Below are 21,603 nucleotides of genomic sequence, written 5' to 3' on the forward strand. Positions count from 1 at the left end.
TGTCAAATGGGGTAATAATGTCATAAGATTTTTGAGAGGGCTAAAGTGAAATAAAGTGATACTCAAGTCACTTGCTGCATGTCTGCCGAGCACTTAGTAGGTGTTCAGTAGGTGAGAGCTGCTGACTGTGGTCATAGTGATAGTTTTAGTGGTAAATGAGACGCTTAGCCTTATTCTCCTGCAAGAACCTTTTTGTGTTTTTTTTTTTAATGTGGCACCTCCAGGATTTTATTTTATTTTGCATGTCTTTGTGAGAAGATAGATATGCATTGGAAAAGCACGGTGCATACAAAGAATGAATAGAGTTGTTTTATTTTAGGAATTCCTTCCTTTACTTTCTGATTCTTGCTGTACACTGCACCAGCTTTATCTTCAGATACACAGGTAAGAAGAACGCCACGTCATGGTTAAAACGGTTCAATTAGCAATGATCGCGCCTCGGATAAACCTCATTGGCTACGATACTGCCACTGCGCAAAGCTGTCATGGTTAAAACGTAATGTGACATTTGAACCATGCAAACTTTAAGTGTATGCCATTTAACATAAAACACCTGAGTAGTTTTTTACTGTTTTAGTAAATTTTTATCTGCTTGCTTAAAATAATTGGGAGATGGAAGCTTTTAAAGAGTAGCTTCCATGTGAGTTTTACTTACCTTTGTATTCTTAACTAGTACCTAATGCCTGCGGGATGAACTACCGGTGTGGTGATAAATACCAGAGGCCGGGATAAGAAGGTTCTATGTATGTAGATATATTGCTTTTTTATCTTTTAACTTTTTATTTTACTTCTGTGAGATTTAAGTCTAGTAGTAATTAACTCCATCTCAGAAAAAAATGTAAATTATAGAAAAGTATCATAATTTAGATAGGAGCTAGTAATATGTGAGATTGACAATTACCTCCAAGTAGCCCTCAGTTGACACTAAAATACTTGGTCATCTCATTTGTCCAGCAGTCCTCTCTAGTCGCCTAGACAGCTTTTTCCATACTTCTCCCTCCTTAAACTTCCCACATCTCTCACACCTTCTCCCTGTCCCCCATTGTCAGTTCATGTTGTCACTGTGTATGTCACTAAGATGGAAGCATGACTTCCTCTGCACGTTGACTGCTCTCCCTGTGTCTCGGCCCATGTGCTCCCCGTTCCCGGGAACGGGCTGTGCGCCTGCCTGAGGCCAGCCCCTCCGAGGGTGCATTGGTTCATCCGCACTGACAAGCTCAGGGACCTCACTCGAGCAATCGTTCCCTTTCCCTCTTGCATCACCAGTCTAACCCCCCAGCTGGGTCGTTCTTGTCAGCGTAGCAGCGTGCTGTGATCTCTAGGAACGCCGAACATAATCTCACGATTCCATATCCTCCTCCAAACACCTTCCCGTTCTTTGCTTCTGTTTACAACAGAACTCCTGGGATTTGTCTGTCTGTACTACTGTCTGTACTTTTTTTTTCTTGAGACCATTCTAGTTAGGCTTTCCATTTCTCCACATGACCAAAACCCCTCTTGTCAAGTTCCTCAGCGACATCCACACTGCTGCATCCCGTGGTCAGTTTTCAGCCTCGTGTTATGTACCTGTCTGAGCACTTGACCCTTCCTCTCGAACTCTTTCTTCCGTTGGCTTCTAGGAGACCGCTCTGTCTTCTTCTGAACTCATTGGCTGCTTCTCCTTAGCAGGTTCCTTGTCTCCCTCACTGAAGTCGGGAGTGCCTCAGTGACTAGTTCTCAGGCCTCATTGATCTCTTACTGGTCATTTCGTCTCACAGTGTTAAATTCATCTCCCCTTTTAATGTCTAACTCTGCCAGTCACGGTGTCTGAACTCAAGTTCACCCAGACGGAACTCTTGATTCCCAGCCATTCCATCTCTCCCGCCAACAGAACCTGCTTCCCGGTAGCATCCTCTTCTCAGTTTGAATGACAACTCTGACATGGCCTGGGTAGCGCAGTTGGTAAAACATCTGACTCTTGGTTTTGGCTCGGGTCATGATCTCAGGATTGTGAGGCTGAGCCCCATATTAGGCTCCGTGCTCAGGGGAGAGTCTGCTTGAGATTCTCTCTCCCTTTCACTGCCCCCCGCCGCACCCCAATAAGTAAATGGCAGCTCTAGTCTTCAAATTGAGCAGGCCTAAAAAACCTTGCTGTCATATCTGACATTTTCCCTTGTTCTCGTATCCACACGTCATTCATTAGCCTGTCGTCAGTATCACACCCTTTAACTGTGTGTTCGCTGTGTATGCGCACCCCAGCGCGGCCACTCACCACCAGAACTCGCATCCGATGCTGTCCACTACTGGGTTCTTGCCTGGGCTTACACAGAGATCCTGCCCACTCTCTGCCTTCCCCCTTGCCTTCCTCTATTCTGTTGGCCATCTGGTACCCAGAGTGAGTGGGAAGACATCAATGAGATCATGGAACTTCTCTGTACAAACCCACCAATGATCTAGTATACAAACAATTCAGTGGGATTTTCTGTCCACATTAACCTTCTTTCTTTATTTATTTATTTTTTAAAGATTTTATTTATTTAGCAGAGAGAGAGAGGGGGAGAGAGTGAGCACAGGCAGACAGAATGGCAGGCAGAGGCAGAGGGAGAAGCAGGCTCCCCGCCGAGCAAGGAGCCTGATGTGGGACTCGATCCCAGGACGCTGGGATCATGACCTGAGCCCAAGGCAGCTGCTTAACCAACTGAGCCACCCAGGCCTCCCCACATTAACCTTCTTTAACTTTTTTCTCCATGGCACTTACTAACATCTGTCATATTATGTACTTACTTGCTTATTTATTTGCTAACTGCCCCCCTTCATTAGCATGTGAACTTCATAAAGGCAGTGACCTTGTGCATTCTGTGCACTGCTTTGTTTCCTGCTCCTGGAACAGAGCATGGCACTAGAGAGGAATTTCTCAGGTATCCTCAAGTTAAAAATCCTCAAAATAAAATGGCAAAAAGTAACAAATACATCAAAATACAGGTTTTTATTTTACTTCACATAGGTTTGACTAAAGTTTCATTTCAAGTCTATTAACTAAGACAGACTGTCACGAAAAAGTCCTTGCATCTTCCTCCAGGACTAGTAAACAGTTTAATCCTTGCAAAGCATCACAAGCAATGTTTGTGAGCATTAATTCATAGCAAATGGAGCATCCTGCTTTATTTTAAAACAACTTTTAACAGAAGCGACTGAGCCAGAATTTATCAGAAATATCTTTCTATATATAGTATTTTTATTGGTTATTTGGTAGTCATAGGTACATAGTCTTTTTTTATTTTTTTTTTAAGATGTATTCATTTTTATTGTAGAGCGAGAGAAAGCAGGTAGAGGGGCGGAGGGAGAGGGAGAGAGAAAAAAATCTCTGGCGGACCCTCTGCTGAATGTGGAGCCCAACACAGGGCTTGATTGCAGGACCATGAGATCATGACCTTCAGCCCAAATCGAGAGTCAGACACTTAACCAACTGAACCACCCAGGCGCCCCTTCACGGTCCTTTTGTAAGGACACTGCTGTCAAAATGGTGTTAAAATGCATCAAAACAATACCAAAGATTTGTCTAAAATTATAAACTTCTAATTTTGTGGAATTATAGTCATGTATTTAGTTTGGGGGTCTTTATATAATTGTGGTATCAATTTAGTACTTTGAATTTTGTTTTATAAAATACATGCTGTGTGTATTCTTTATATATTTTCAGTGCTGGAAGAAGGTCAGTTTAGAGTACTTATGTCTACCTAAATTAGAAGATACCTGTTAATGGACGTATTTTTTCCCTCCCCTTTCCAGCAAATTTCCTCCAAGCCTATACGCTGCCAGGATCTCTAAAGCACAGCAGGAGGAAATAGCAGGCACTTTCCTAGTTACACTGGACCCACTCATCAGTCAGCTTCTCACATTCCAACCTTTCATGCAAGTGGTTTTAGACAGTAAATTAGGTAAGCTTCAAGACTGTTTTGATTTTAAATCATCTAATAATTACAACTTGTTAGAGACAAGGTTATTTCCCTTACGTAATCATTCTTTTTAAAATTTCTTCTGCTTTTCTTTAAATGAAATTCCAAAAAGCAGTTACGCCTCTGACTTCTTTACGCATCACAGTCAGATTTCTGTTGAAAATATGTAGAGTATATTTTTACCAATTTGTTGTGACTTACTGAGTATGTTTTTGTTACCTGCAAGAGCTGCCATGTGACCTACAGCTCCCACAGTGTCTCCTGCTGGTTGTCATCATGGATAAGCTGCCGGCCCAGCCCGACCACGTGCAGGCGCTGTGGTGCACGGAGAGCCAGCTCTCGGACGCTGCGGCCAGGTAGCAGACGCGGCGGTTTACATCCGGTCGCCTTACAGTCCTTTGGACTGATCTTGACATTGAAGTTTCTGGTTACATCAGATATTCTAGTTAGTAATTCCTGTGTAGGCCTCATATATTGCTACTTTATAAATATAAACATATAAATCTATAAGATGCTAAAAATATATCCGTTTTGTTTAGTGTTTTAGAAGCTTTTGTGTAGACTTAGTGTTATAAATGTTGAGTGTAATAGGGTAGATGTATTTGCTAACATTCCAAGATGAGCTCTGATAAACACAGTGTTGGATTCCGCAAGTTCTCTCCCGGGAAGTATCACTCCTCGTATTCATCTCCCTCGCCGCTGCCAGGCTGTAGCAACTCGCTGTACGCGTGATTGCTGGGCCCTGGCGTTCACCCTTTCCTTGTGCCCCTGTGTGCGGTAGCGAGTCGCCTCGTGGAGCTCGGCTGTGAGCTCCCGCCCCTCCCTGCACAGACACGCGAGCCCGATGCCGTCCGGTCCAGCTCTGCCTCCACATCTGTCCGTCTGCCGCTGCAGTCAGCGTCGCTCCGCGTCCTGTCGCTGGCACACTCGTTCTCTGCACATGCCGCGCTCTGGGCACACTGCTGTTCACACCCGTCTCTCCTCGTGCTTTGTCGTCTTCGCCTCTTTATTTCTGCCTGTTTCTGATTTGTTGTTTAAATCCTCTATGAAGATTTCGCAAAACTATTTTAATCTTAAAGTGGCCCCTCTGTCTGACTTACACCTCTTTTCTATATGATAGCTAATATCTATTTAAATTTCAGGTTCCTTGATGAATTTTGTCTTTGTGTAGTTCAGTACTATGATAAACATTTGGTAAATGATAAAAAGCAAAAATACAGGAAAAAATTTTTCTCCTTTAAAGAATTTCTCTAACAGTGACTATATTTTTATTTTTATGGTTATACGTTCACACATACTGGAAACTGTCATTGATCCATACTTCTTGAGACATTTTGCTTTGGGAAAATACCCCTCCATATGCCATATTATTATCGTACCTGCTAAATGTTAAATGTGAGGAGTGTCGAGTGCAGTGTTCTCCGTTTCCCTGCAGGGTATCTCTGTTCAGAGCTGTTTTCTGCAGTTTTGAGCAGTGTGCCGGTGAGCTCTCTCTGCCTGTTCATCTGCGAGGACTACAGAGTAAAGGGCAAGTGGACGTCGCCGTCACCCTGTACCAGCACGTTTGTGTTCATCTCTGTGCGTTCATCACTTCCTTTCCTCCCTCCTTGTTCCCCGAGCTGGTGAGTTCGTCACCTGCCGGGCCGCGCTCAGGCCGTCCCTCTGCTTTTCACCGAAATGTCTGGTTTCCATACGGAGGAAAGGAGTAGTTAATGTGTATTCTTTTCGAATGTTCTCTCAATTTGTACCTTTTACCCTTTGATTCAGTTATGTCTTAGGAAATGGTAATCCTAGAGTCCTGTAGTCCTCAGGTACAATGGCTAGCTGAAACATTTGAGAAAGCATTTTGGGTGGCAAGATCTAGAAAGAGTGAAAAGTGTTGAGATTTTACCTGATTCAGTTTCATGTCTATCTCCTATAGATCTTAGGCATAATGTTGATTTTCTTTAATGGGATTAAAGTAGAAAATAAGTTGATAAAATTGTAGGGAAAGAATTCTTAAAATTTACATAAGGATCAATATCATTTGAGATATTTTACAGTGGTTAAGATTTTTTGGATCCTAATGACTGAGTATCACATTTAAAATCACTTTTGACTCTTCATAACCCAATGCTTACTATATAGCAGGTGCTCATTAAATGCAGAAGGAATGGTGTTATGGATTCTTTCAGATACTAGAAAGTTGAGCCTTCTCACCGAGGTTCTTTGGTTACTTGGATTGTGATGGTGTTTTATTGTTTTGAGAAATGTATTGTAATAATGTATCATGAACTTTGTTTTTCATTAGGATGTTGCTCTGTTGAATGCTGTGCTCAGTGCTAATATGATCACGTCTCTGTTAGCTATGGATGTGTGGTGCTTCCTTTCCCGGTACAATGTGCTTTTTTGGTTTTTGGATTGATTTATAGTAGTAATTGACAGTAAATGATGTTTTATACTTGGAAGTTTATAGAAAAATTTTGTCTCGATAATCCCTTAGTAGCTCCTCAAAATGGTTTGATTTCGTATCATAGTATTAAATCACGAACCAGGCTCCCTCTTTCCTTCTATGGTTGAAGTCAATAAGTAACTGTTGCTTAGGTGGTTTTGTCTATTGTGGTGTTCCTTGGCCATGGAGAAATTGCAGCTTAGAATATTTATTTGCTTTTTGGAAGTTCATCTCCTTGGTTTTCTGAATACTTGTAAAAATTATTTTGGAAAGATAATCTTCTCTTGTATCACAGATACGGGACTGCTGAACTCTGTGCGCACCATGTCACCATAGTGGCTCAGCTGGTGAGTAGAATTACAAGGTCTAAAATAATCCCTTTATAGGCAGTTCATTTAGGGATATGATAATCTTGAAGAATGTGACTATCAAAAGGACGGATAGTATGATAGCTAAATTTTTTTGACAGTTTCTTTCCTGTCCCTTAATGTTGATGCTGTTGAGAAAGATGTGCCAGAAACTGTCAAACTAGGGAAATTGTTTCATACTGTCAAAATCTTACAGAGTTCTCTTAATTGTTTTGGAAAAGAGATACTAGGTTAATGAAGAGTAAATTTTAAATTGAACACAAAGTGGAAAATAAGAAAAGAGTTAGTTTGTAATGTAATGTGGATTACTGTGTTTTTTTTTTTTCCTTAAAGTGACTTAGACAAGCTGCCTCTTAATTTTGTTGTCTCTCAGGATGATTTGAGAGGGACTAAATGTGACAGTGATTGATGCCTTTGGGGAAAGAAGTCATGCTTTGTAAATAGCTACAAAGAGAAAATGATTTAGTGATGATTTATTTTAATTTTTTCAATGTTGACCTTTGCTTTTAAATTCTGAGATGCTTGATATATTCCATATGATATGGACATGTTTTTGTTTTTTTTGTCCCTGGCCCAGATCTCATCTTTCGTTTCTTAGTAGCTATTATGTCATACATTTCTTAGTTTGTCGTTTAAAGATGTTGTAGACTAAATCCAGGGATGTGTGTAATAACCTCACAGCTGGAGCATATGTCTCCATGGCTAATCGTCTGGACAATGTCCCCACTTCTAAGCCCTTAACATGTCTTGTACAAGACCGATCCAAGTAATTTTTATGTTAGATTATCTTCTTCAAATAAAATACATTTGTTTAATTAAGTAAAAGCTCTCCTAGTGTATTATGATAGGAATCGATCTCTACAATATTGAGCTTATAAAATCTTTTAATGGAGCTAATATCTAGAGTTATATTCACTTCTGCACTACTGTGCTTAGATCTTAAAAAAAATTCCATGAGTTGTCTTTGAGTAAGAAGATTAACATATCAAGTTATCATCCAAATGGTAATCCGAAATAGAAATTCCTGAGGGTTGTTTTTAAATACAGTGTCAAAATTCCTTTCTCATTATAAAAGTAATCTAGGTTAATGGAAGAAAAACAAAGAAAAGCTCTAAATTAAAAATCTAAATAACTTATAATCTTCTGTCTCAGAAACTGTTCACTAAGTGCTATTTATTTTAGCATATAAAAGCTTGTAAAAGCCATGATTTTAATTCAGTCTCTCCTCTTCTGTCTTTTCCCAGATAAAGTCCTGCCCTGGAGAATGCTACCAGCTCACCAACCTGTCCATACTGTTGAGGCGACTCTTCTTCTTCATGGCCCCACCCCAGCAGGCAAGGACCGCATCTTAGTCACTGTCCTTGAGCATCTGCTGAGAAAAGGATTCAGACTCTTTGAAGGCTTCCCGCTGCCCCATGAATTCCACATTTAAATGTTGATATGACCGGAGCATCCGCTTTTGACCTATTGATTGCTTTGCTTATTGCTTTTAGATGTGTTTAGATTTAGATGTTAAAGAAAAACCAGAGCCGTACAGTGATAAAAGTGGGTTTTGCCCTGGGATTCTTGATGTAGGGGAAAGAGGCCTCAGTGTAAAACTGGGCTCAAGCCTGAATATAGCATAGCCTATTAGGGACTACAGTGAAGGAGCAACGTGTAGGTCGATGAGTGCAGATTACTAAGAGGAAAAATGTCAGGGCTACGGAGGTAGTTCTTGCTAAACTGGCAGGTCAGATTCTTGCTGGACACACACCGAGGCTGGGGGGTGTTTTCCAGATTGACTCAGCAGGATTCTTGCTAAAACTGGATGATGCTGGCCGTCAGTCGTGGTATGATTGTTGTTAAATTCCTGTATGATTCTGACGTGGACACAAGCTTGAGAACCACTAGGTTAGTGAAGGGGGTTTGAATCCTGTGGTTTGAATCTGGTCTTACTGTGACCTTGGTCACCTTACTGTGACCTCAGGGAAGTTTCCTAACTTGGTTCCCTGCCTACAGAGTGACAGGTGTTAACAATTTGAAAACTTTTGTTAGGACTTAGAGGTCATATATACAAAATATGTAGCATAGTGCCATGCTTAGAAGGATGCTCAGTAAATACTGGGAGTGCTTGCTGTTAGTTTTCTTTATTTATTTATTTGAGAGCAAGTGTGCAGAGGGTGAGAAAGAATCTCAGGCAGGCGCCACGCCCAGCACAGAGCCCGACATGGGGCTTAATCTCGCAACCCTGAGATCTGTCCCGAGCTGAAATCGAGAGTTGGTTGAGGAACTGAGCCACCCAGGTGCCCCGGGAGTTACTTGTGAATAGAGAATTTGCCTCAGGTCCGCGTCGGCCTTTCTGCCCGAGAGAGGCTGGTCGGGCTCCAGAGAAGCCATGCCGGCCTCCGAGAGAAGCCATGCCGGCCTCCGAGAGAAGCCATGCCGGCCTCCGAGCGCCTTCCTTGCAGGTTGTTCTGAGGCTGAAAGCACACTAGACCCACCTACTGGCCCCCCGGAAAATATGTAAGCGTTAATGTGCTCCCCTCCCAAACTCCCAAAGAGTTGTCTGCTGCGTATCCCTTCAAATTTTAATACCTTTTATTCTCTTCTCAAACTCTTGCGCCTGGTTCCTGGTGTGCTGTCGCTCACAGAGGGCCTGTTAACTTAGAGGCCCTTCCTAAAGGAGGAGGGTTGAGAGGGAAGGTGTCTTTGGACCTCCGGTTTCTTATTTGTTAAATGAGAATAAAAGTATTCTTTTCCCAGGGTTGTTGTGAATTTTAACGTTTAGAATAAAACAACTCAGAATGAATGACCTCTAAGTGAGATCTAGGAACTTTGATATAAACTCCAGTTTCTGTTTAGAGATCTCTTAGATACTCCTCAGTTCGAAGTTTTTCCAGGTAATTGAGGCTATCAGGTTATGTGTGTTACAGATCTTTGAGGGGTCACATTTAATTTTTTCCTTCAGTTATCAAATACTGATTTCCTGGTCTAGTTACAGTGTTAAAATGTAAATGGACATACCTAAATTTGAATTCTTGTCTGAGAGTCCTTGGGTGTTGGTTTATCCTAAACCTGAGAGACTAACCTTCCCTAGGCGGCAGGGCGGAGATGTGGGGAGGCCTGGAACACAAGCTGCTTGAAGGGAGCACCGCACGAGCCCTCGCTCTTCTGCCGGGCTCTGCTCTTTCCCCGGCTCCCTGAAGGGAGGGGAACAGACAACAGTCAGAACTGGGCTGTGTTCTGGGCACTTCGGTTCTTGGACTTCCTGTGTCAGCCTGTAGGGTATGTGGATGGTGATCATCTACAGATGAAGAAACAGCAGCTTAGGGCAGTAAAAATGTCTGCAGACTCCCCGTGATGATGGGCGAGGTGGGATCCAAGCCAGACCTCTCTCACTCCGGAAGCTGCACTTCCCACTGCCCCAGTGTCGCCTTCAGGTCCTTTTCCTGCCATTGCTTTGGGGCCTCCCCTGTGTTGGGTTGTTGGCTCTGCCTCCTAACTCCTTTGAACCACATGAAATCTGCTTGCTTTCTTTACATGCATAAAGCTTGCTCTTTCATTTTTAATAGAGATTTGTGTTTAAAATAAAAACTTGGAAACCACTGTACTAGATCATGATCCCAGAAAAAACATGTATTCTAGTAGAAGTTATAAATTTATGAACGTGCTCATAGTGAACGGTGGTACGTAATGAGCCCCCGGACGGGCCCAGATCAGGTTGTGTTGGGTGTGCATAGCTTAGAAGATCGTTTCTGGGGAGCTGCAGGCTGGGGATAGGTAGGACCAGGGGAAGCTGTTGGAGATGGAGGCATTTTCGATGCAGGCCGTAGGTTGGGGAAGGTGGAGAGGCTGCTGGGGCAGGAGTGTGGGGAGAGAGCAGGGCCTGCGGCAAAGGAAAGGAAGTAACGGAGCTGGAAATAATTATTCCTTTGCACACAAGATGGTATCTTTTTAAAAAGTGAAATAAAACCCCAGATTTTTGTATCAGTGATGTAGCATTTACATATATGAAAACAGTGAATCCCAGCATAGTGATGTTTTAATTTACAAAAAAGTGCGTGTGGTAATTGGGGGAAATGCCAGTATAAATAGGGAGATTAGAATGTGTTTCTTTTTCAATATGGAGAGAAGTTACTAGATATCCTGTTATTTCTTGAGTGTGTAACTATTGGTAGTATTTCTGTTTATAGAAACAAGCAAAAGTACAGGGTTACCTAAGAGGAAAGGATTTACTATACCTGGTTTAAGTACACTATTAGTTGTGCTACTGTTTTTATGGAAAGTAAAAAGTACAATAATTATTTGCATTTTAAGCCCACTCTTGTATTCTTTCTCTCTTCTCACTTTAAAGGAGAGAAGTTCTAATTCTCTGCGGATTACTCACTTACACTTCACTTGCTGTGGACCCCTGTTGACACTGGTGGCTTTAAATACTGAAAACTGTGTTGAGACCAGGGTTTTCAAACTCAGAATAGTAAACGGATCCCTCTTTCTACGTAACAAAGTTTGTCAGTTCCTATCCTCTGTTGTCCAGGGCACCATTATTTATAATTTCTATTTTGGGGAAGGAACTAGTTCATTCACTTTCATTGGATTTTATTATAAAGAAAGGTCATGTTCAACTGATGTTTATCAGTTGGCGCAGTTCTCTTGGCTTTGATGAAGCAGTTTCGTTTCATGAATAAAGCAGCGTGTTACAATAGACACGTAGCTCCTCTAGGGTCCATTTTTCTGGCTCTAACAGCTCTAACAGATAGCCACACAATTTCCCCTTGGTTTTGATAGCTAAATATTTTCGGCTAACAAAATTCAAATATAAATATGGTATATAAAACATAGGAAGATTTCTTTGTCAAATTTAATATAGTGGGTTTTTCTTTAACATAAGAATTTGTCACTTATCAAGCAGATTTGGGATACTATAAATTCTTCTACTTAAAAATTACATTTTAATATACTTCCTAGATTATACTTAATTCAGAAATTAAGTGCAATAGTATTTTTGCTGTTTTTCTACTGGAAACTAACATTTAAACTGTTTTTGGTGTTTTTTTAAACTTTTGTGTTCTGTTTTTTGTCTGCTGATGCCTCGTTTTAACAAAACAGTGCTATTTTTCTGTTAACTTGGCAAAGGCTTTGAATTATTTCAGTGGTAGAATAGATTTGCCAGCCACACTGCTCTGGGCTGATTTGTGAAACCAGTTTTGTGTGTTGTCGGAGAGCAGAGGCAGCCAGCCCAGTGGAAAAGCAAACCTATGACTTTGCTTCTTTCTTTAGGTCCTGTGTTCTAGTCAGCTGAGATAACAGCCACCAGGGTTACCAGATCAGCCTTTTGGCCTATTTTGGAAAATTAACTTTGGACTCAGCTGAACAAGGTCACAAGCACAAAAGTTCTTAGGAAGATAACAGCATAAAAATAATGAAATGCATTATTTTTAACATTTCTCAGTGTCTTCATATCGCGTTCCATTTAAACTTTGTTTTTCATTTTGCAAACAAATGCAACAACAGCAAAAATGATGGTATGTGTTCCTCTAGTTACCATGGTCTGGTACTTGTGATATTATTACTCAGTTAAAAACTTCTTAAAAATACAAAACATGGAAGCGAATATTTAGCTTTTTGTGCATCCAGTCATCAGATTGTCTTATGTTACACTTCAATTTGTTTCAGGTGGAGTTTGTCCAGAAATTTTCCCCCAAAGCAGCAGAAAATCTGCCTCTCTGGCAGTGTATTTCCCTCCAGGCATTACCCGCTGAGCTCAGGAAAGGAGCTGTATGTGACGTCACCAGAGTTGGGATTACACGGTGTCGGGAATGGCTCAGCAGTCGTCGGACTTGGGGAGAACTTGAATCTTTGGTAAAACAAGAATTTTAATGGATTTGATTAATTTAGCAGCTATTTACTGAGCACTGCTCAAGGTACCAGTACTAGTACTGGTACAAGGTACTGGTGATGGGCTTTTAATAAGATACGGTCTCTGCCCTCAGGTTGGAAACTAGCAGGATTTTCAGATTTCTGTTTTAAAGGGGTCCAAGAGAAACTTATTATCTTGACTGATGTAAATTATATTGGGGGGCAGGGAGACTAGTTTAAGAAACACTGGACCAAGAAGTATAACTGGACCTGTTATGAAGTATTTATAGTATTTTTGCTGACACATCATTAGATCAGGCAGACTTTTTTTTTTGCTAGGATTTTATTTATCTGCCACAAGAAGGAGAGAGTAAGCACAAGCGGGGAAAGGGCAGTCCGGGGAGAAGCAGGCTCCCCACTGAGCAAGGGGCCCGATGTGGGGCTCAGTCCCGGGACCCTGGGATCACGACCTGAGCTGAAGGTAGATGCTTAACCGACTGAACCACCCAGGTGCCCCAGACATGATTCTTCTATTTGATAAAGCACAATTCCCGTTTTATACACATCTGTTCTGAGCCTTTATGGAACTTTTCATTTAGAATACTCGTTCTTAACATAATGACATATAAAAGAAATTCATCTGTGAGAAGTAAAAAATAACATGGTTTTTTAAAGTTTACTGAAAAAATTGACTATAGTACATGTGGTTGAATTTTCCAGTTTAGTTTCATTTCCTCCTTTGTTCATTCGTTCATCCAACGAACATATTTTGAGTGCTTTTGTGTGCCAGCCGCTGTTCCAGCCATCAGGGAACAAAAGAGAAATTTTTGTTCTCATGAGCTTGCATTGTCATTCAGCTGTGGACAGTAAAATAAGTAATCAATACGTGTAGAAGTATGTTGTATCAGCTTGCGGTAAGTCGAGAAAAACCGGGACGGGGCGGGGCATTCAAGGGATTAGGGGTCTATTTGCAGTTTTAAATGAGGTGGTCAGGGCTTTCTAAAGGCTTTTATCTCCACACTGAGTGTAAATGTTCTGATCCTGTAATATAATGGCATCTGATGATAATTATCAAGATAATTTAAAACATATACGCAAAGGGAATACAAGTTTTTATGTGCACTTATTTTGAGAAAACTGTTAAACAGCTAGTTAAAAGTAGGTTAAATTGTTCTGGTTTTACATTTACTGTATACTGATTTTTTGTAGTTGAAGATAAAAAATCTTTTGTATTAGGGAAAGTAATGTACCTATTTCTAAAATTGAATATATCTTTGCCCTCACTCAAATTTTAAATTTTAAATAAAAAGCTGTACGGGCATCACTAAAACTTAAGTGTTGCTGCAGTATGACAGACTAAAGGCGTTGTTCCTGATCATTCCATGTCCACACGGCCTTCACTTTACTCCCACCGTCCCCCAACACCCCCACTCCTGGCCGGTCAGAGAAAGATTCGATGTGTGAAGGGGAGTGAATCTAGAAAACGTGGTTTTGTTTTAAATCTAGATAAGTGTACTTCTCAAGTTATATATTTGCTTATTAAATGCAGTGTTGCTGAGGAATTTTAAAGACATTATAAAACAAGAGCAACAATAAAAATCTAGTAATGTTAAAAGATTGCTAGCTGCATAATGTGAAAAACAATAGAATTTTTAGTTGATGAACTTTACAAATTAACTTGAGCTACTCACCGTTTGATCGAGCCTATTTATTAAAATACAATGCTGTTTCCATTTTAATACTAAATTTTAACCTAAAAGGAGAAAATATTTAGAAAATGAAGCAAATGTTTCTGGGTATTATGAGGAAAATCAGCTCTAATAAAATTTTGTATTAAGAAGTAGCTGAGGGCGCCTGGGTGGCTCAGTGGGTTAAGCCCCTGCCTTCGGCTCAGGTCATGATCTCGGGGTCCTGGGATCGAGTCCCGCATCGGGCTCTTTGCTCAGCAGGAAGCCTGTTTCCCTCTCTCTCTCTCTCTCTTCCTGCCTCTCCATCTACTTGTGATTTCTCTCTGTCAAATAAATAAATAAAATCTTAAAAAAAAAAAAAAAAGTAGCTGAAAAGATGGCTTTGGGTCTCAGAATATAAATTCGACGTGGGCGTTTAGGAGGGTTATAGTAACTCATAACGTCCGCGGCCTCCGCTCCTGTAGACTGGGGTCTGACCTTGGACTCCTCCGTTTCTCCCCCTTTAGAACACGCTGCTGTCTGCGTTGCTTGCTGTGTGTAATTCCGCCCATGAAGCTCTGGATGTTCCACAGCAAACTGCGATTATGGAAACTGGGAGTCAGCTCTGGGCTTTTTTAAACACTAACCTGGTAAGGAAAGCAACTGATTATTTCCCTGAAGAACAAATAAAATACTGAGAAAGAGCATGGTCCCGAAATTCCCTGTAGAGTAAAATGTATGTAATTTCTTTAGGGGCTTGGTAGAACTTGTGCCTAGAACTTAAAATACCTATGTGTCCTCTCCAGCCAGTTCTGAGTGTGACGGAATGACGTTCGTAAAACCAGAACCTAGTAGAGTGACAGTGACCGTTCAGCTATTTTCATGACCATTTGGACCCTACTTAAAAAAGCAAACTTCTTCTCCCATTGTTTCTCTCCTCTTTGGGGCTAGTGTGGCCTGTTTCTATGATTCCATGGTCTTCCATACGATCCTTTGGGCGGTGGAGAGGGACTCGGCTTAAAGGTGGCACGGGCAAGGGGGCGGCTCCGGCTGGTTCGTGTTCCTCTTCCCTGGCTAGAGTTTGGATGCTGCGTGTCCCACAGATTATCGTAGTTTACAAATGGCATTTAGTTAAACAATGTAAATAGGATATTTGTTTCCTTTGACTAAATAGTGCCAGCCACTGGAAGCTGAAGGCAACATTCACACTTTTGGGAAACCACAGAAATGGTTTTGCGGATAATGTTTTATCATTCAAGTTTATGTAGAATTCAGTTTCCCTTCTGCAGTGCCCACAAATCATTCAGTGAGTACTCCCTGAGGATTCTCTGCGGGTGATGTAGCTTATACTACTACGATAGAAACAATAGTTATAGGGAAGAGAAATGGAATTTTAAGAACACTAAGGCATACCTAAGTTTCTCAGCGGCAAACAGAAGTCACTAGATCTCCACCTGCATTAAATTTCCTGTCATGTGATCTTTTTTTTTTTTTTTTAAAGATTTTATTTATTTGACAGGCAGAACCACAAGTAGGCGGAGAGGCAGGCAGAGAGAGAGAGAGGAGGAAGCAGGTTCCCCGCTGAGCAGAGAGCCCGACGCGGGGCTCGATCCCAGGACTCTGGGATCATGACCCGGGCCGAAGGCAGAGGCTTTAACCCACTGAGCCACCCAGGCGCCCCACCTGTCATGTGATCTTGAGCAAATTATTTAACCTCTTTCCCCCTTTTTCTTAATTATTAGTAAAGTGAGTAAAGTTCTACTTCACTAAGTTCTAAGGTGTATGCGAGGTAGTATAAAGCACATACCAGGTTGCCTGGGATATATTAAATGCTTCCTAAGAGGTTGCTGTTTTCGTGTAATTGAAAATTCTCATCAAAACTATTTTGTGTTCCTTATTTAAGGTAACAGGTCAGCCGCATGTTCAGCAGACGCTTAGTCTTTTACTTCCACTATTGGGATTTTTCGTTCATACTCTAGATCCTCATCTGATAAGTCAGGTAAGAACAGTAAGCTAGTTGATACTTTGCTGAGGAAATTACTGGAAAAACAGGACTTAAAATAGCTTTCTACATACAGTCTTTTTTAATGATTTCTTCCTCAATTTGCTGATTTCCTTCTGTTGAACTGAACTTCAGTGTCACGGACCTGCTGGTCTCAGGGAGGTGTCCTCATTGCTTTCACTCCTGCTGTGGAGTGTGGTTCGTACATGGCGCTGTTGATTCAGCCTAAATCTGTTCTTCCTTGTCTCCTGAGAGCGAATAGTCAAAACTTTTTTTTAACTGCTCCAGAACATCCCTGAGGTTAGGAGTCATGGATCATGTGTGAACCCCACATTCAAAACAGGCATTCCAGCAGCTGTGGGAGTATGGAATAGAACCGATGTGGACTTCAGGGTAATCCTCATTGTCTCTTTGAAGAAACAGCATGCTTTTGATGTTAAGAGGACCACTGAGTTTTCTGTCTGGCCCCCAGCTTACATGGCTGGGACAGGCAGAACAGAGGTCACTGTCAGGGGATGCTTTGGATGATGGTCTGACCTGCTTTTGGAGGTTTTAAGCTGATAGAGGAAAAGGCACTTTTCTGAAGTTAGAGGAATTAGTCCATACCGGGCAGAACTGATCCCCCAAATCAAGAGCTGGCCGAAGCTTACAGGCATGTTTAGAAATCAAGTTATGAGGTAAAACTAATTCCTACTTAGGAAGATGATGGAAGAAATAACACCCTGTCATAGGACCTCTATGCTGGAAAGTGAAACTATTAATGGTTTGTTTTAGTAGCTTTGTTAGTGGTTGTGTACATTAAGAACTTAGCATTACAAATACTGGTTAGGTATATTTTTAAATTACTGTATGTATAACATGAATTACTGAATTATAGAGAATGAGAATGCAGTAAAATAATGGATTCAAACTGGATTCTGACAGCTCTAGTAATCTTCTTTGAGAAATTAAATATGGATAACTTTGATAGAATTGTGCCTACTTTTAAAAAACCCAAATAACTAAAGCTCTAAAATTTCAGCATAACTAAATTGTTCGCTTAGGCATTGCTTCTTTTATGGATGACTTTCTGTGTTCCTTTGAGTCAGGGGTTGGCGAACTCTGGCTTCCTAGCTAGATTCTGCCCTCCTGTTTACAGGACAAGAGCTGAGGATTTTTACATTTTCAAAGGTCTGTGAAATAAAAATTAAAAAATAAAAAAAACAGTATGCAGCAAGGAACATATTACCTATAAAACCTAAAAAATTGACTAACTGGCCCTTCATAGAAAGTTTGCCAATCCCTGCTTTAAATAGCGAACCTCCCTCAGTAGAATTTAAAATACAAAACAATTTTTAAGGATTTGAAAGAAGAGCACTGGTATATAGTTTCTCAGGAACACTTTTTTTTTCTTTACAGCAGTTGGTAGGCGGAACACTGTTTAAGTGCGTCATTTGATCATTTTATTCAAATTCCACATATGTTTAGGCTTCATAGTGTTCGACTCTTGGATTTTGTTGTGTTTCCCCTCCCCACATTCCCATCAGAATCTTCTTATGTCTCTACAAAATATTTACTTTCATTTATAACTGTTCTTTGGTCTTTACCACTTTAGGTAGTAACTTTGCAGACTTCACTGCTTAAATTAGAGCCTCCTGACCACGTTCGTTTGGCAGTGCTTGATTTTGTATCTTCTCTAGGAAAGTTTTTCATACCTCAAGCTTTCCAGGTAATACTCTTAATTCTTTTGTTCTGTGTTAACAAGATCTTGTAAGAATTACTAAAATTTCCCGACTTTTAATTTCTGGAATTCTGTGGATCGTTGACAATGAAAGTCGGGGGAAAATGTGTTTTGTGAAGAGATGGTGACTTTGTCAAAATAGAACGCATTTTAAGTATTTTGTTTGTTTTGTTAGAAAAATATATTTTGACATACAAATAATTTAGAGTTGGCTGTAGTCTGAGTCTCCTTCCAGTTGGGCTTTACCACACAAAGTCCCTGAGGAAGAAAGACATATTTGTCTCTTATGAAAGAGTATAAAATGAGGAAATTTATCAAAGTTGTTCTCGTAGTTTTACATCCATGAAAGGGAGCCTGTTTGTTTTAAAGACAGTATTTCTGAAAGTGTTGCAGAGGATTTGTAATTCCGTACAGGCCTGCGTACACTTCTGAATTTTCAGACCCACCTCACCGTGAAAGAACCTCCTCCTCAACTGAGTTTTGCCTTCCTCAGTGCTGTGGTCGAATCCAGGAATTCTAGGTCATTGACTGTTTTCTTTTTGACCTCCATGGGAGAGACTATAAAAAGCTCCCTGAGGGGCGCCCGAATGGCGCAGCTGTGGAAGTGTCTGACTCTTGGTTTCAGCTCCAGTCGTGACTTCAGGGTCTTGAGATCGAGCCCAAGTCGGGTCTGTGTTCAGCAAGGAGTCTGCTTAAGACTCTGTCCCTCTCAAATAAATAAATAAATACATCCTTTAAAAAAAACAACAGCTCACTGATGAGAACCTTTTCACCTAACTGGAGCAAAAATATGATGGATATTATCTCAATAGATGTCTTTGAAAGAAAAACAACGGCTAGTTTCTAAAGGGCTCTTACTTATTTACAGGCAAATGATACCATCCTGTTTGTTTCCATGTAAGAATGGAGAGGTTGACAGTTTTTCAACTCTAGACTAAAGTATCCATAGATAATTGCATTTGAGCTATCTTCTTTTTTACCATTAAATAAATTCCGGAGTACGCTTTCATTCATGCGTAACTGTGGACCCTGGTGGGCCCAGCATCTGTGGAACAGATGGTTTATTAGCAGAAATTACATATTCCCAGAGTGAAGTTGAGGCCTGAAAAGTTGATGGATTCATCAGCATGTAAGAGGCCTTTAAAGCCTGAAGACAGATTTATTTATTCAAGAAAAAATTGCCGAGTTTTTGCTATGTGTCAGGTGCTGTTTTAATCACTGGGGATTCATTCATGAACCAAACTAATCAAGCCCCACGCTCGGCCTCTAGAAGGCAACGAATGAAGACATGATGTAGCAGTTAGTGTGAGTGCTGTGGAGAGAAATAGGGGGAGAGTGTGTTCGTGGGGGCACAGTTTTAAACGGGATATAGGCAGTGGTGTCTACACCAAGGAGACCTGTGAGTATCCTGAAGCTGAGGGAGCCGGCCGGGCATCCCGCACACAGGGGCAGTAGCGCGAGGAGAACGCACCTGATCCGCTGAGGGGGCAGCGGAGGCCACGCTCACACACTGGGGCTCTGCAGGCCATCCTGAGGACTTTGAGTTTTACTCTGAGTGGAGTGAGAAGCTTGGAAGCCTTTATGCAAAGGAGTGACATGCCCTAACATAGTTACAATCCTACGATTTAAAAAAAGAATGACAGAATCTGTGATGCTGCTGTATTCTGATCTATAGAAATAGTGCTCACTGGGACAGGATTAGGGGAAACTTGACATTAAGAATAGGATACTGAGGTTTTCCTCTAGTTAATAAGGTTTGGTTCTCTTTTTAGGACAAACTTCTGCCCAGCCTGTCTTCTATTTTTGCCTTACTGCTGGCTGACAGGAATTGGATAGTAGAACAACATTCCTTGGAGGCGTTTACTCAGTTCGCAGAGGTAATTATAAGACCAACCTATCAAAGTGATCGCCAAAATGTATTATTTGGTTTTCTAAAACATTCCAGAAACATTTATTGAGCTACTTTTGGTCTTATTCATGAAAATTTTCCCTTGGAGGAGATAATACCAATGATCTCTTTTGTACCATCTAACAGTGGAGCATAGAGAAATGAAGGTAGTTTCCTAAGGTCTTGGGAGAGTGGGAACAGCTGAACCAGGCATTCAGAACAGGTCTGTCAACTTCGACACTGTCTTCCAGACAGTACTTTTGAGTGTGAAATGAATAATGCATTTTGTCTCGGTCAGTTAGGTTGTCTCGGAGTTAGGTTGATGAACACAGGGACCTGTGAGCTGGGGGCCACAGAGAAGGCGAGCCTCCTGTGGGATGCTCCTTTTCTCTTGCCTGGAGCTGTACCGTCCCGCCTTTGGCCCTCAAGGGCCCAAGACATTAGGATTACAGGGCAGCAGTGACGGACGCCTCCAGCTCTGCTCGTGCAGAACGTGGCCCGGTCCCGAGGCTCCCTGAAGGAACCAGGAGCTGGTGGTCTTTTGAGTATCCTCTGACGCTGTTTTCTTTTCGGCTGCCTGATTAAGGTAGCTCTTAGAACGTACGGAGTGGTCTCTGCAAGCTGCTGAGATACATTAAAATTGGTCTCATTTATCTTTTAATAGGGAACAAATCATGAAGAGATAGTTCCACAATGTCTCCGTTCTGAAGACACGAGGAACAAAGTTGTGTCCTTTCTGGAGAAGGTATTTATTTCTGTAGATCAGAATACAGCAGCATCACAGATTTTGTCATTCTTTTTTTAAATCATAGGATTGTAACTAAGTTAAGTATCTTCTTAGCTTACATTTCTCGTAGTGCTCAGCGGCGAGGTGGCCATGAAGCAGCGGCCTGTACGACGAGCCGCAGCAGTGGAGCACCCGCAGCCCCTCGGCCCAGGGCGGGCTGTGGCAGTGCTCGCTGGCGCGCTGGGAGGACCGGGGAGAACCGTAAAGGGCTCCTGTCGGGACTGCACGCGCAGCAGCAGGCCCGAGAGGCCCATGTGTGCCTCCCGAATGGAGACACACTTTAGCCATGGCTTTGCTGCATGGGCAGAGACGAAGACCTAGTTTTCCAAACAGTGGCATTTGTGAAGCTGTTTTTATAGTTAGAACCAAACTGTTTCATCATTGGACTCCCACGTTTGTGTACCCAGGCAGCTTCTCTGGGGCTTGTTTTAGGGTAAGAGCTCATTGCAGCCCTAGTAGAATAGTTAAGCATAATTCACTTTCTCTTGGTCTTCTAAATGTGTGGCTTAACTACTTATTTTTTTTTTAATCCCACGCCCGTTATTAAGCTGGGCTGTGTGTTCACACGTGTGTATTACCTGCCACCACATATCCGATCAAGTATGTGGTTGCATGTTTTTGTGTTTCTTACCCTACACATCGTAGACGATCATTTTTCCAAATCTGGAAAAATGACAGTCCAACTTTTCTGTAGGGAAGGAGAACACTGTAATTTTATCCAGATTCCACGACGATAATGCATTTACAGATGAGTCCAACTTCCAAAATTTGCCTCGCTCACAGGCGAATAAGCCAGAATAGTTTAACACCGGGAGCTTAAACACAAACACAGCACACATGCATGCACGTTCGTGGTCTTTTTTTTTTTTTTTTTTAAAGTTGGGGACAGGAGGGGTAGAGGGAGAGAGAGAATCTTAAGCGAAGTACATGTGCCTAGCACGGAGCCCGAAGCGGTGCTCGACCTCAT

General features: G+C 41.6%; 1 protein-coding gene and 1 pseudogene across 8 annotated transcripts in view; one reads left to right on the top strand and one right to left on the bottom strand.

Moving 5' to 3' along the window:
* The window catches only part of CUNH1orf112 (chromosome unknown C1orf112 homolog), a 55,215-nt gene that overhangs the window by 26,169 nt on the left and 7,443 nt on the right, over positions 1-21,603 (top strand). For all 8 annotated transcript variants that reach the window (XR_006607956.1, XR_006607957.1, XR_006607960.1 and 5 more), the window contains 13 exons: positions 320-384; positions 3,769-3,917; positions 4,162-4,291; positions 5,371-5,557; positions 6,226-6,308; positions 6,662-6,713; positions 7,979-8,068; positions 12,390-12,575; positions 14,767-14,889; positions 16,143-16,238; positions 17,836-17,949; positions 19,734-19,838; positions 20,514-20,594. Coding sequence is in view for 3 of the 8 variants with exons in the window: in XM_045084565.1 (XP_044940500.1) it covers positions 320-384; positions 3,769-3,917; positions 4,162-4,291; positions 5,371-5,557; positions 6,226-6,308; positions 6,662-6,713; positions 7,979-8,068; positions 12,390-12,575; positions 14,767-14,889; positions 16,143-16,238; positions 17,836-17,949; positions 19,734-19,838; positions 20,514-20,594 (1,461 nt within the window). In the remaining 5 variants the exon portion in view is untranslated. The remainder of the gene's footprint in view (positions 1-319; positions 385-3,768; positions 3,918-4,161; positions 4,292-5,370; positions 5,558-6,225; positions 6,309-6,661; positions 6,714-7,978; positions 8,069-12,389; positions 12,576-14,766; positions 14,890-16,142; positions 16,239-17,835; positions 17,950-19,733; positions 19,839-20,513; positions 20,595-21,603) is intronic.
* On the bottom strand, positions 301-482 carry LOC123393272 (annotated as a pseudogene).

Source organism: Mustela putorius, unplaced genomic scaffold (assembly GCF_011764305.1).
Source record: "Mustela putorius furo isolate JIRA1106 unplaced genomic scaffold, ASM1176430v1.1 tig00000785_pilon_pilon_pilon, whole genome shotgun sequence".
NCBI classification, from domain to species: domain Eukaryota; kingdom Metazoa; phylum Chordata; class Mammalia; order Carnivora; family Mustelidae; genus Mustela; species Mustela putorius.